At 47.6% G+C, this 14,748-nt stretch overlaps 1 protein-coding gene across 1 annotated transcript in view; it reads left to right on the forward strand.

Moving 5' to 3' along the window:
* The window catches only part of DCST2 (DC-STAMP domain containing 2), a 140,798-nt gene that overhangs the window by 49,791 nt on the left and 76,259 nt on the right, over window positions 1-14,748 (forward strand). The window contains exon 3 of the mRNA XM_063947728.1: window positions 6,953-7,054. Within this exon, the coding sequence (XP_063803798.1) occupies window positions 6,953-7,054 (102 nt within the window). The remainder of the gene's footprint in view (window positions 1-6,952; window positions 7,055-14,748) is intronic.

Below are 14,748 nucleotides of genomic sequence, written 5' to 3' on the forward strand. Positions count from 1 at the left end.
GTGGGCTCTTCTTGGGCGGCTGCCCGAGGGGTCTCGGCTTTACAACTTTGCCGAGCTGTTACTTGGTCGGGTTCAAACATTTTTGCAAAAATCTACAAGTTTGATACCCTGGCTGAGGAGGACCTTGAGTTTGCTCATTCGGTGCTGCAGAGTCATCCGCACTCTCCCGCCCGTTTGGGAGCTTTGGTATAATCCCCATGGTCCTTACGGAGTTCCCAGCATCCACTAGGACGTCAGAGAAAATAAGATTTTACTCACCGGTAAATCTATTTCTCGTAGTCCGTAGTGGATGCTGGGCGCCCATCCCAAGTGCGGATTGTCTGCAATACTTGTATATAGTTATTGCCTAACTAAAGGGTTATTGTTATGAGCCATCTGTTAGTGAGGCTCAGTTATATTTCATACTGTTAACTGGGTATAATATCACGAGTTATACGGTGTGATTGGTGTGGCTGAATCTTGCCCGGGATTCAAAATCCTTCCTTATTGTGTCAGCTCTTCCGGGCACAGTATCCTAACTGAGGTCTGGAGGAGGGTCATAGTGGGAGGAGCCAGTGCACACCAGGTAGTCCTAAAGCTTTCTTTGGTTGTGCCCAGTCTCCTGCGGAGCCGCTATTCCCCATGGTCCTTACGGAGTTCCCAGCATCCACTACGGACTACGAGAAATAGATTTACCGGTGAGTAAAATCTTATTTTTTCCTCTCTCACCCCTGCCCCTCTCACTCCCTCTCTCACACCTGCCCCTCTCACTGCCTCTTCCCTCTCTCACACCTGCCCCTCTCACTGCATCTCCTTTCTCCTTCATCCACTAGGGGTCACTGGAGTGCAGATACAATGGAGTAGGCCGTAACTGGGAGCTGGCACTTTAAATGTACAACCATGTGACTAGCTCCTCCCCTACTATGTCCTCCCTCCAAGCCAGTCTTTAATTTGTGCCCAAGGGAGCTGGTTCACTCTTGGGACTTCTTTTGAAGAATTTTTTATTTTTATTTATTCTTTTATTTTTACTCAGACTGGCAGCTCTGCCTCTGCCAGTCTGCACCGCGGGAGCTGCCGGCGGGGTCCCAACGCAGCTGCGTGCAGCTCTGGATGGATCCCCGGCTGATGAAGACACTGGCTCTCTGGAGGACGGCCGGACACCGCTGCGTGCGGCGCGTGTCGGGCCGCTCCAGCAGCAGAAGAATCCGGCATTAAGGCAGCGGTAAGTATACCGCCCACCTTCCGGCAGCGGCTCACACTGCCGGCGGGGGATGCAGATACCGTTGCACTGGAGCTTCTAGTGCTTAAATTGGGCGCCATAATTGGGGGGCAGAGCTTAATCCCGACATTGGCCTCAGCTCCAGGCTGCCCCGGCGGCTCTGCACGCGCTAGCGGCCATTTCCTCCTTGCATTGGATACCTCTGCCCGGACTCCGCTGCTTGCGGTAAGAGTCGGGGTCCTCTCATCACAGCGGTGGCTCTCAAGTCAGTGCCCCATTGTCCAAGGACTAGTGCCGTTAATTCAACACAGAGGCCCCTGGTTCTAGAAAGTAGAGCCACTGTGGCTCAGCACTAATGCTCTATATCAAGGCACAGACCACCGCCATTTCTTCTAATAACAGGGAGGTGCTGACCTGGGTTCAGGTCCCACATATCTTCACCTTGCCACGTAGAATTTTTCCCCGCTTTTCTCACATGCTGGCTGCCATTTTAGGCAACCAGCGGAGCTTCCAAGATGTATTGCACCTATTTTTACTATTTCTCCTTCATCCACTAGGGGACACTGGAGTGCAGAAACAATGGGGAAATAGGCAGTAACTGGGAGCTGGCACTTTAAAACTCTAACACTGTGGCTAGCTCCTCCCCTACTATGTCCCCCCCTCCAAGCCAGTCTTTTTTTAGTGCCCAAGGGAGCTGATCACTCTTGGGTTTTCTCTTTAAAAATTTATTTTTTCTTTTTTTTTCTTCTTCACAGATTGCCAGCTCTGCCTCTGCCAGTCTGCACCGCGGGAGCTGCCGGTGGCGTCCCATCGCAGCTGCGTGCGGCTTGGGATGGTCCCTGGCTGAAGGAGACACTAGCTCTCTGGAGCTGGCCAGACACCGCTGCATGCGGCGCGTGTCGGGGCCGCTCCGTCAGCAGAAGATACTGGCAGCGGTGAGTATAAGTGACCGGACACCGCTGCGTGTCGGGGCCACTCCATCAAGCAGCAGCGGTGAGTACAAATCTCCCTCCCCGCTACCCGTTCTGCTCCCCGGCCGCGGCTTACAGTCCTCCTGCTTCCCGCTCACAGCGCCCCACTTCACCATCGACCGATGGGGCTGCCCACAAATAGACATGATGGCTTCTCGAATCAACAAGAAACTTCACTGGTATTGCTCACGAACCAGGGACCCTCAGGCGAGGGCAGTAGATTGACTGACGTCGCCTTGGCCTTACCGGCTGGTCTACCTGTTTCCTCCGATTACATTGATCCCAAGGGGGCTAAAGCGAATCAGGAATCAAAGAATCCATGCAATTCTGATTGGTCTCGGAGGGCGTGGTACCTGGATCTTCTAGACATGTCCGTCGAAGACCCGTGGCCTCTGCCAATGAGAAGAGATCTTCTTCAACAAGGGCCGTTCATCTACCTGGACTTTCGGCGACTTCGTTTGACGGCATGGAGGTTGAGTGGAACATCCTAGCTCACAAAGGCCTTTCCAAAAAGGTTTTTGCTATCATGGTTCAGGACAGGAAGCCTGTGACGTCAAAACACTATCATCATATATGGAGAAGATATGTCTCTTGGTGCAAGGAACGCATGTATCCGCCTGCAGAGTCCCATTTGGGACTTTTTTTACATTTTCTTGCAGGCTGGTGTGGATAAGGGCTTACGTCTGGGTTCCATTAAGGTCCAGATTTCAGCTCTATCCATCTTCTTCCAGAAGAAATTGGCAGTGTTGTCAGAAGTTCAGACCTTCTTGCAAGGGGTACTCCACATACAACCTCCTTTTGTACCGCCCATGGCATCCTGGGATTTGAATATACAGTAGTGTTGCAATTTCTACAGTCCTCTTGGTTTGAACCTCTGATGACTGTAGAAGACAAGTACCTCACGTGGAAGACTGTGATGTTACTGGCCCTGGCTTCTGCTAGGCGTGTCTCAGAATTGGGGGCCTTATCATGTAAAAGTCCCTATTAAGTCTTTTACGAGGACAGTGCGGCGCTCAGGACTAGGCAGCAGTTCCTGACAAAAGTTGTCTCTGCATTCCATTTGAACCAACCTATTGTGGTCTCATCTAGTTCTGGCGCTTCTGCTCCTCTGGAGGTGTTGGATGCTGTGCGAGCCTTAAAGATCTATGTCAAGAGGACAGCTCGGATCAGAAAGACGGATCCCTTGTTTGTGCTCTATGATGCGCAGAAAAAAGGTTGCCCTGCTTCTAAGCAGTCCATTGCTCATTGGCTTAGGCTTACTATCCAACAGCAAAAAGAGAAGAAAAAATCTACAAAGAAATATAAGTAGGCGCTGGTGTACTGGCTATGAGACACTGATGATATTAATACTGACTGCAGCTTCACTTATTTGAGGTGCTGAGCCTCAAAAAACAAAAATTAATAAAAACCACAGAGAGAAGCGCTGTCACTAAAGTATTAATATATTTTATTAAAAATGACCTTATTCATATATAAAAATTATGAGAAAACCTACACATCCTGTGACTTTAAAAAATCTTTTAGCAGCAACACATCAAAACATGTAACAATTTGTATTCCTTACTAAGGTCTCCTTTGGAACAATGTATCAATCTACCCTTTATATAATGTATGGTAACTTTTGTGATTAACAGGAATTCCTTAGAGTAAGCTCCACGCGTGGGCTGATTGAAACACTTGAAACCATATATTGGTAGAGGGTTTAAAAGTTCATCCGTGATGTATATAGGGATTATTCACATTGATGTCATCCGCTCCATTATTTGTGAAATCCCTATTTAGCTCTTATTTCTCAATAATGCCGTCCAGAATTGATCAGCTTTTCTTATGAAGCTTATAATTGCACAATAACAGATTAAGCATGTGACGCTATTTTGGAGTCTGTTATTATACTTAACCCAACTTATGCAATGGGCAACAATTGTGTTATGTCCGTAGGGCGCCGGCTGCCCGCTCTGGGACACTGCAATAGAAGGTGCAGGGCTTGTGAGAAATAATAGATAAAACGCTCACAGTCTCATTCAGATCGGCATAAAAATTCAAAGGCTATAATGCTCTCTCACCACTTTCCATCAAGCTTCACCTGGAGCATACTGCTAGCTGTCATAAGCTGAATCTCCGTTTGGTGCGGTGAGCCAAATGCCGAACAGATGCTGGGTGAGGCGCTGAGCGGCGGATGCTGTCGGGGACTTGCTGCAGAAATCAGTCTCTGTTCGTGATGGTTAGCTGGATGCCAAGCAGAATGTCGGGCAATGTAATCAGACGGATTGCTTGACGCGTTTCTCAGCCTCAATCCTGGGGCTGTTTCCTCAGAAGTCTGAGGAAACAGCCCCAGGATTGAGGCTGAGAAACGCGTCAAGCAATCCGTCTGATTACATTGCCCGACATTCTGCTTGGCATCCAGCTAACCATCACGAACAGAGACTGATTTCTGCAGCAAGTCCCCGACAGCATCCGCCGCTCAGCGCCTCACCCAGCATCTGTTCGGCATTTGGCTCACCGCACCAAACGGAGATTCAGCTTATGACAGCTAGCAGTATGCTCCAGGTGAAGCTTGATGGAAAGTGGTGAGAGAGCATTATAGCCTTTGAATTTTTATGCCGATCTGAATGAGACTGTGAGCGTTTTATCTATTATTTCTCACAAGCCCTGCACCTTCTATTGCAGTGTCCCAGAGCGGGCAGCCGGCGCCCTACGGACATAACACAATTGTTGCCCATTGCATAAGTTGGGTTAAGTATAATAACAGACTCCAAAATAGCGTCACATGCTTAATCTGTTATTGTGCAATTATAAGCTTCATAAGAAAAGCTGATCAATTCTGGACGGCATTATTGAGAAATAAGAGCTAAATAGGGATTTCACAAATAATGGAGCGGATGACATCAATGTGAATAATCCCTATATACATCACGGATGAACTTTTAAACCCTCTACCAATATATGGTTTCAAGTGTTTCAATCAGCCCACGCGTGGAGCTTACTCTAAGGAATTCCTGTTAATCACAAGAGTTACCATACATTATATAAAGGGTAGATTGATACATTGTTCCAAAGGAGACCTTAGTAAGGAATACAAAGTGTTACATGTTTTGATGTGTTGCTGCTAAAAGATTTTTTAAAGTCACAGGATGTGTAGGTTTTCTCATAATTTTTATATATGAATAAGGTCATTTTTAATAAAATATATTAATACTTTAGTGACAGCGCTTCTCTGTGGTTTTTACTATCCAACAGGCCTATGTGTCGGCAGCTTTTCCCGTTCCACAGTCTCTGAAGGCCCACTCTACAAAATCAGTGGGGTCTTCCTGGGCGGCTGCCCGTGGAGTCTCTGCCTTGCAACTATGCCGAGCTGCTACCTGGTCAAGGTAGAACGCCTTTGTGAAGTTCTACAGGTTTGATACCCTGGCCAAAAAGGATACCCAGTTTGGGCAGGCGGTACTGCAGACGTCTATGCACGTTCCCGCCCGTTCTGGAAGCTTTGGGATTTCCCCATCGTACTAAAGGTGCACACACACTGAGCGCTTTTCCCCCCTGCCCAGCGATGTCAGCGGTGGTGAGTGGCTTTCCATTGCAGGACGCTATGGAAAGCCGCTCACCCCGCCGTTCGTCTACTGGTAATACCAGTAGATGAACGGCGGGAGCCAGCGTTGAAGCGGGAGCGCGCATCAGCGCTCACTGCTTGTGCATACACACTGGGCGGCTTTGAGCTGAAAGCAGCTCAACACACCAAAAGTGACCTGCTCTCAGCTCAAAATCACCCAGTGTGTATGGGCCTTACGTCTCCCTAATATCCGTTATGAATGCTCGTGAAAATAGGATTTTATTTACCTACCGGTAAATCCTTTTCTCGTAGTCCATAAGGGATATTGGGCGCCCGCCTCAGTGCGGTTACTTTCTGCAGGTTTTCTCTTATATTGTTACCTGTTCAGCTGTTGCTGTTTTGTTACCAACCGTTGCTGGATGTTATATGTTATTGGTGTGCTGTGTGTGAATCTCACCACTCATTGGGGGTCATTTCGAGTTGTTCGCTCGTTGACGATTTTCGCTATATTGCGATTAGTCGCTTACTGCGCATGCGCAAGGTTCGCAGAGCGCATGCGCTTAGTTATTTTACACAAAAGTTAGGTATTTTACTCACGGCATAACGAAGGTTTTTCATTGCTGCGCTGATCGTAGTGTGATTGACAGGAAGTGGGTGTTTCTGGGCGAAAACTGTCCGTTTTCTGGGAGTGTGCGAAAAAACACTGGCATTGCTGGGAAAAACGCGGGAGTGTCTGAAGAAGCGGGGGAGTGGTTGGGAAACGCTGGGTGTGTTTGTGACGTCAAACCAGGAACGAAAAGGACTGAGTTGGTCGCAATGGCTGAGTAAGTCTGGAGCTACTCAGAAACTGCTAAGAAATTTCTATTCGCAATTCTGCTAATCTTTCGCTCGCAATTCTGCTAAGCTAAGATACACTCCCAGAGGGCGGCAGCTTAGCGTGTGCAATGCTGCTAAAAGCAGCTAGCGAGCGAACAACTCGGAATGAGGGCCATTGTTGTTATGTTCCTTCTCTCAAGTATGTCATTCTCCTTCGGGCACTGTTTTACCTATAACTGACCTGTAGGAGGGGGCATAGAGGGGAGGAGCCAGCACACCCAGTGGAAGAAATTTAAAGTGCACTGGCTCCGTTGGACCTGTCTATACCCCATTTTACTAATCTGTCCCCAATATCCCTTATGGACCACGAGAAAAGGATTTACTGGTAGGTAATTAAAATCCTTTTTTTATGTTGTCCTATAGGTGCTGTGCGTTTTCTGAAGAGCATCGGAACAAAGCTGTTTTCTGTCTCGGAACGTACCAGGAGATTCTTCAGCTCCATGCTCAACGGAGTGAAACATATTGGTGAGGAATCTAGATAGACAGCTCTGCGCACACTCACGGCAGGGGCCACATTCACCTGTACTAGTAGATGTGGCCCCTGTGTGGCTCTTGAGAGACAAAATAGAATGGTCCCACATGGCTCCATTCACAGGGGTACTCCAGTCCTTGCAGAAAGTGACAGTAGGGATAGTAACTGTGTTTAGTACGGAGTACACCTGTGTGGACCTATTAGGAAGAAAAATACTAAAGCAGAGCTACGTTCCAACTGGAAAGTGCTTATACAGATTTATAAATGCAGAGTGTCTTTATTATCATTTATAAAATGAAAACCTAAACGTATCATACAAAGGGTAATCCTTCCCCATACATACATACATACATACATACATACATACATACACTGTTTATGATATATTCACAGCCCAATGGAATGGTGATTAATAAGTCTCTGTTTATCTGACAAAGGTGGTCATTCCGAGTCGATCGCAGCCAGCAACTTTTTGCTGCTGCGATCAACTAGCCCACGCCTATGGAGGAGTGTATTTTAGCTTAGCAGGGCTGTGATCGCTTGTGCAGCCCTGCTAAGCTAAAAAATTTCAAGCAAAAGAAGACTAGGCCTGGACATACTTACCCTGTGCGACGATCTCTGCGATGCTGGAGCCGGCTCTGACGTCAGACATCCGCTCTCCGTTCTCCTGGACACGCCTGCGTTTTCCTTACCACTCCCCGAAAACGGTCTCCAACGGTCCGGATCCGCCCAGGAACGCCTTCTTCCTGTCAATCTTTTATGTGGTTGACTCGGCGACCCCTGTTGCCTGGCAACGTTGCGCACGTGCACTGTGGCCACCGCGCATGCGCATTCCGGACCCGTTCGCACCGCAGCGATAAACCACTGCGTGCGAACGGGTCGGAATGACCCCCAATGTCCTTAATAAGAAAGATATTAGATCACTGGGAATTTGAAAGTCAGAGTTACGGGCGGCCCAGACAGCAGTAATATGTACTCACTGAAGGCTGCTGCTGTATCTCAGAGTTGATCCTGAAGGTAAGTTGAGTAAACTGCAGCAGCTGACAGAGTAGTGAGCCTGCCGGGATTGAGTGAATAAAATGACAATGGGGTGTAATTCAGAGCTGATTGCTAGGCCGCTATTTTTGCTGTCCTGGGATCAGGTAGTCGCCGCCTACAGGGGGAGGGTGAATTCGCTGTGCAGGTGTGCGATCCCATGTGTAGCAGACCTGCACAAACTGATTTTGAGCAGTCTCTGCGCAGCCCAGGACTTACTCAGAGCTGCACTGCACCGGCGCGTCACACACCAGTAACAGGCACCGGTGCCTAGCGACGGGATGGTGCGAAAAATCTGAGAGCATGGGCGTTCGCAAGTAGATTGACAGGAAAAGGCCATTTGTGGGTGGCAACTGACCGTTTTCCAGGAGTGTCCGGGAAAAATGCAGGCGGGACCAAGCGTTTGAAGGGAGGGTGTCTGATGTCCGCTCCGGCCCCGATCAGCAGGATTCCATCGCAAGGGCTGAGTAAGTGCTGGGCTGCGCAGAGACTGCACAAACTGATTTTTAGGCAGCTCTGCTACAGAAGCAAACACACACTTGCATAGTGATTTCCCCCTCCCCCTGTAGGTGGCGACTCTCTGATCGCAGGGCAGTAAAAAATGCAGCCCATCAATCAGATCTGAATTACCCCCACAGTGCAAAGCCCTGAGCTTGGTATTTAACCAGGATAAAAACTGAAGGTTAAGGTCAGCATAGGATGAAATGTAACTTGCAGTATATATCCGTTCAAGAAAATACAATATAATGACAGAGATAATAAAACATATGATAAGCTACTAGAGATTGTGGGAAGAGGAGGGAGGTGGAGTTGGGGTGGCTAGCGTTACTGTAATAGTTTTTGCTTTACCTCTCCCAGGGAATGAGTGGACTTGGTTATCCAATGGATCAGTGTCACTTTTTGATAGCATTTCAGCTTTTTGAGCTTCCAAATCACAATTTTTGAAGTTGGCACAAATGCATGTCAACGGGCCTGGGGGTAATCTGACGTCCTATACCTAGCAATAAAATGTAATATTCTGTACCAAAACTTTCTGATAATGCCGCGTTTTCATAAGCAATGAGAAAAGTGAGAACATTTCTGCCCGGCACCTGATTCGTTTAAGAGGTTTTCAGTGGGTGATATGTAAGCTCTATGGATGGTTTTTATATGTACTTCTTGGGAGATAAGAAGATTTCAATACTATGATAACTTTATTATAATGTCTCGTTAGATCTGCAGTCAGGAACGTCCATCTGCCAAGACTGAAATAGATAAATACCATGGTTGTGTGGAGACAGAGGGAGTAAGTTGGGAGTAGAGCAGTTTAATGTGTTAGGGGGACGTTTGAAGTAGACTTAAGTTAGAAGGATCTGTGGAGCTGGCGTACCTAGTAACATCATTTAGGGACAAGGCATAATGGCCCTCATTCCGAGTTGTTCGCTCGCAAGCTGCTTTTAGCAGCATTGCACACGCTAAGCCGCCGCCTACTGGGAGTGAATCTTAGCTTAGCAAAATTGCGAACGAAAGATTCTCAAAATTGCGAATAGAAATTTCTAAGCAGTTTCTGAGTAGCGCGACACTTACTCTGCCACTGCGATCAGTTCAGTCAGTTTCGTTCCTGGTTTGACGTCACAAACACACCCAGCGTTCGCCCAGACACTCCCCCGTTTCTCCAGCCACTCCCGCGTTTTTCCCAGAAACGGCAGCGTTTTTTCACACACTCCTATAAAAGGGCCAGTTTCCGTCCAGAAACACCCACTTCCTGTCAATCATTCAACGATCACCAGAACGAAGAAAAAACCTCGTAATGCCGTGAGTAAAATACCAAACTTCTTAGCAAATTTACTTGGCGCAGCCGCAGTGCGAACATTGCGCATGCGCAGTTTGCGGAAAATCGCTGCGATGCGATGAAAAAGAACGAGCGAACAACTCGGAATGAGGGCCAATGCCTGGCTTGTAAATACATAAAAAAATAATTATTAGGTAGTTGGAAAAACTGTTGGAGCTCCGCAAAGGTGTGTAGTTTACCTCCAGGATCAAAGACTTGAGAGGTGAGAGAAAGTCCTTTATCCCTCAAGCAGCAATAGGTTCGGTTCCTCAATGATGGTGGGAAGGAGGGATGCACCGATATTGTAACATAGGATGAGGTTAAATGGCTTCTAGACAGTTGTTTATTGATCATGTCCAAGCAGTATAAGTACTATAGAATAATGGACTAGTTAGTATGGAAGATGGTATATCTACCGAGTGTAGGAGAGCGCCTGGAGCATAAGGGGCTAGCAAAGCTTTGTCAAGGGTATGATCTGTATAGTTTGAGGTAGAGAGTAACCAGTCCGAGATACATCTGAAATGGATAGAAAGGGTATAGAGGTGTAAATTGGGGGCAGACATACCTTTACTTTGAGGATTGCAGTTTAGGTAAAGCTATTCAAGGGTGGTAACACTGCCAAATAAATTTGGACGTTAATGAATCCAATCATTTAAGGTCAGATTTTGATAAATTAGTTGGTAAAATTTGGATCATATAGAATATTTTAGGGAAAATAATACTTTTAACAATTGCTAGCCTTAATAAGTGAGAGGAAGTGGCAGTTTTGGGAGGAAGACAAGTGATAGATAGTGAAGAGGACCCGTCTTACATTAAGTACCGAATGTTCTACCACAAGTAAATCCTGTTTGATTAGGAGGTATTACATGATGTGGGGAGTGCTTGAGTCGGTCAGCAAAAATTTTTGTTAATATCTTATAATCAACATTTAATAATGAGATGGGTCGATAGGAGCCATGGTTAGAAGGTCACGGTCTGGTTTTGGCAAGGCTTTGATAAAAGCCAATTTGAAATCTAGAGGTATCTTGTGGGATTCTAAAAATAGGATTTTGATACCAGATAAATCATTTTCTTTGATTCCACAGGGGTCACTGGAGTACTCTTGAGATATGGATGGGGCGTTAGCAGGGATAGGCACATTTAAATATTTAAATGTGTAACCCTCCTTCCTCTCTATACTCCCAATATGCCACAGTGTTTTTTGCTGAGCCGAATAGGAGTGAAAGAGAAGATGAACAATGGAGAATTACATATAACATTATAAGATAAAGAACAACTAGAAAGTTGAATCGACAGCAGATAATAATCACCTTAACCTTTAAACTAGCCGGTGATAGTGTAATATAAGTATAAACTGAACTTACCACAATACAGGTGAAACTACTCTGGGTGGGCGTCCAGTGCCAAATATGGCTTCAAAGAAAAGGATTTATCTGGTAAGTACCAAAATCCTATTTTCTTTTTCATCCACTAGGGGGCACTGGAGTACTCTTGGGACGTACCAAAGTTGGGCGGGAGAGCTGCTTGGCACCTGTAACACTAGGCGGCCAAAGCTAGATGCTGATGCCGCAAACGTATCAAACTTGTAAAAGCGCACAAACGTGTGCACTGATGACCATGTAGCCGCACGGCAAAGCTGCGTCGTAGAAGCTCCACGACCTGCTGTCCATGACGATATCACAGAATGTGTGTAATGTGATGAAATAGATTGAGACGGGTGTAAACTAGCATGAAAGTAAGCCTGACGAATAGTCAGCTTAATTTTCCATCTAGCCAACCTCTGTCTGGAAGCTGGCTACTGTATCGTAAGGTCATGCGACCTCGAGTCCTTCTTTCGGTGATGTATGCGACTGGCATCAACCGAACTTGAACAGTTGGAGATTGTAAATGTGAACCGCCTTTGGAAAGCGTTGTAAATTGACCTGAGTTACAGGACATTTATTGACCGGAAACTTACCTGCTCTGACCACAGACCCTGAAGCTGATATGACCACTGCTCCCCATCCTCTGAGACTTGCGTCCGTCATCAGAATTATACAATTTCAGACTCCGAACCTTTTTTCTCAATGAGTTTTTGTATTTATACCACCAGAGTAGCGATACTCTATAGATTGTAAGCTTACGAGCAGGGCCTTCCTACCTCTATGTCTGTCTGTCTTTGCCCAGTGTTGTTCTATAACTGTTGTTCTAATTGTAAAGCGCAACGGAATATGCTGCGCCATATAAGAAACTGCTAATAAATAAATAATACTCTGGCTTTCTCTTACATACTAGAGGATGCTGGGGTCCATATTAGTACTATGGGGTATAGACGGGTCCACCAGGAGCCATTGGCACTTTAAGAGTTTGAGAGTGTGGGCTGGCTCCTCCCTCTATGCCCCTCCTACCAGACTCAGTTTAGAAAATGTGCCCGGAGGAGCCGGTCACAGCTAGGGGAGCTCTCCAGAGTTACTCTAGTAAGAAGTTTATTGTTTTATAGGGAGGCTCCTGGCGACAGCCTCCCTGCAGCGAGGGACTGAGGGGGGAGTAGTGTCCGCCCTGTGGGGTCTGAACCACTGTCTCCGCTGACTGGGCACTGAGCTCCAGAGGGGATAGATCGATCCCCACCACAGGGGATCGCTCACCCCAACAGCATGCCGCCACCTCCTTACAGAGCTGAAGATTGTGGCGAGTGAGACACCGACCCCCCTAACAAGCAGGGGGCTGGTGTGAAGATGGCGGCATCAGGGTAGGAGCGCAGTATTAACTGCGCTCCAGGAGGCTCAACGGTACATGGAGGGGCGCCCTGAGCCAGCGCCTACACTGGTCCAGAAGCCTGTCGGGGTCCCCGGATCTGAGTCAGCATCAATCCTCAGGCCAGTATAATCCTGTGAAGTGCGGGAAGACAGCGCCATTTTGGGGGCGGAGCTTCTCAGAGCGGACCCTGCAGCGTTCAGCGCCATTTTCCTGCCTGCACAGCGCTGTCAGTGAAGAGCAAGTCCCTCCACAGCAACTCCAGCTATTTATCACGGTACCTGGGGGTCGTAGAAGGAAGGGGGGGAGGCTGCAAAGCGCTGTGTGTGGGTTGGCTCCAATCTCTGTCTCTCTTGCCATTCTTGGGGGTGAAATTCTGTCTGTCCTCCCGTGTGTGTGTGTGTGTGTGTGTGTGTGTGTGTGTGGAGTGTTTCTGGTCTCCATTAAGCAATGTCCAGGGACTCTGTGTCATATGCTGCAGAGTATATGTCCTCTCAGGATGATCCCATTCCATGTAATCAAGATTGCACTGGTTTAGCATACATTCCAGCAAGGGAGCCTGAGTGGTTATCCTCTATCAAATCTATGATTTGTCAGATTTCAAATAGGGTTGCACAAAATGAATCTGCAACTCAGGCTCTACAGAACTCTATGGCAGTCTGTTGAGGAGGCCTACTTCACTGACAATAAGAAAGCCTCGCTAACCTTCCCTGCGTCAAAATAATGAAATGCTATATTTGAAAAGGCTTGGGAAGACCCGGATAAAAAATTCCAGATACCCAAAAGAGTTTTGGTAGTCTTTCCTTTCCCGGTAGGGGAAAGAAAAATGGGAAAACCCACCTATTGTTGACGCGTCCGTTTCCAGACTGTCAAAAAAGGTGGTTTTACCTGTCCCAGGATCTACCGCCTTGAAAGAGCCGGCCGATCGTAATATTGATAATACGCTCAAATCCATATACACGGCTTCAGGGGCTATATTACGTCCCACTATTGCCAGTGCTTGGATTGCCAAAGCTATAGTAAAGTGGTCAGGCACGTTACTGGAGGATTTTGATACTATGGAAAAATGTGATGTTGAATTGTTTTTACCCAACATTCAGGATTCGGCAGGATTTCTGGTAGAATCCATTAAGGACCTGGGTTCCATGGCTGCGGGGATATCCTCCATGTCAGTATCAGCTCGTCAAGGGCTGTGGTTGCGCCAGGGGTGGCGACGTGCTGCGGGTCTGTACGCTCGTCGTGGCGGGGTTTGCGAATAGGACCCTCAGGAGCTCAGTGTCCTGTCAGCGGGGAACGAGACCATTAACCCTAGAGTGATTGGGCCGTTCCTCCCCCCACGAAGCAGGCAGTCTGGTGCCAGCCAGAGCTGCCTGAAAACAATAGAAGGAAAATAAATGCAGAAAAATCTTCAGGAGCTTCCCAAGCTGGTAGGAGGGGCATAGAGGGAGGGGCCAGCGCACACTATCAAATTTTTAAAATGACCAAGGCTCCTAGTGAACCCGTCTATACCCCATGGTACTAAATGGAATCCCAGTATCGCCTACGGACTATGAGAAAAGGATTTACCGGTAGGTAATTAAAATCCTTTTCTCTGACGTCCTAGTGGATGCTGGGAACTCCGTAAGGACCATGGGGAATAGCGGGCTCCGAAGGAGGCTGGGCACTCTAGAAAGATCTTAGACTACCTGGTGTGCACTGGCTCCTCCCACTATGACCCTCCTCCAAGCCTCAGTTAGATTTCGTGCCCGGCCGAGGTTGGATGCACACTAGGGGCTCTCCTGAGCTCTTAGAAAGAAATAGACTTAGGTTTTTTTTATTTTCAGTGAGACCTGCTGGCAACAGGCTCACTGCATCGAGGGACTAAGGGGAGAAGAAGCGAACTCGCCTGCTTGCAGCCGGATTGGGCTTCTTAGGCTACTGGACACCATTAGCTCCAGAGGGATCGACCGCAGGCCCAGTCCTTGGTGTTCGGTCCCGGAGCCGCGCCGCCGTCCTCCTTACAGAGCCAGAAGCAAGAAGATGGTCCGAAAAATCGGCGGCATGAAGACTCAGTCTTCACCAAGGTAGCGCACAGCACTACAGCTGTGCGCCATTGCTCCTCTCACACAC

This window comes from Pseudophryne corroboree, chromosome 12 (genome assembly GCF_028390025.1).
Source record: "Pseudophryne corroboree isolate aPseCor3 chromosome 12, aPseCor3.hap2, whole genome shotgun sequence".
Taxonomy (NCBI): domain Eukaryota; kingdom Metazoa; phylum Chordata; class Amphibia; order Anura; family Myobatrachidae; genus Pseudophryne; species Pseudophryne corroboree.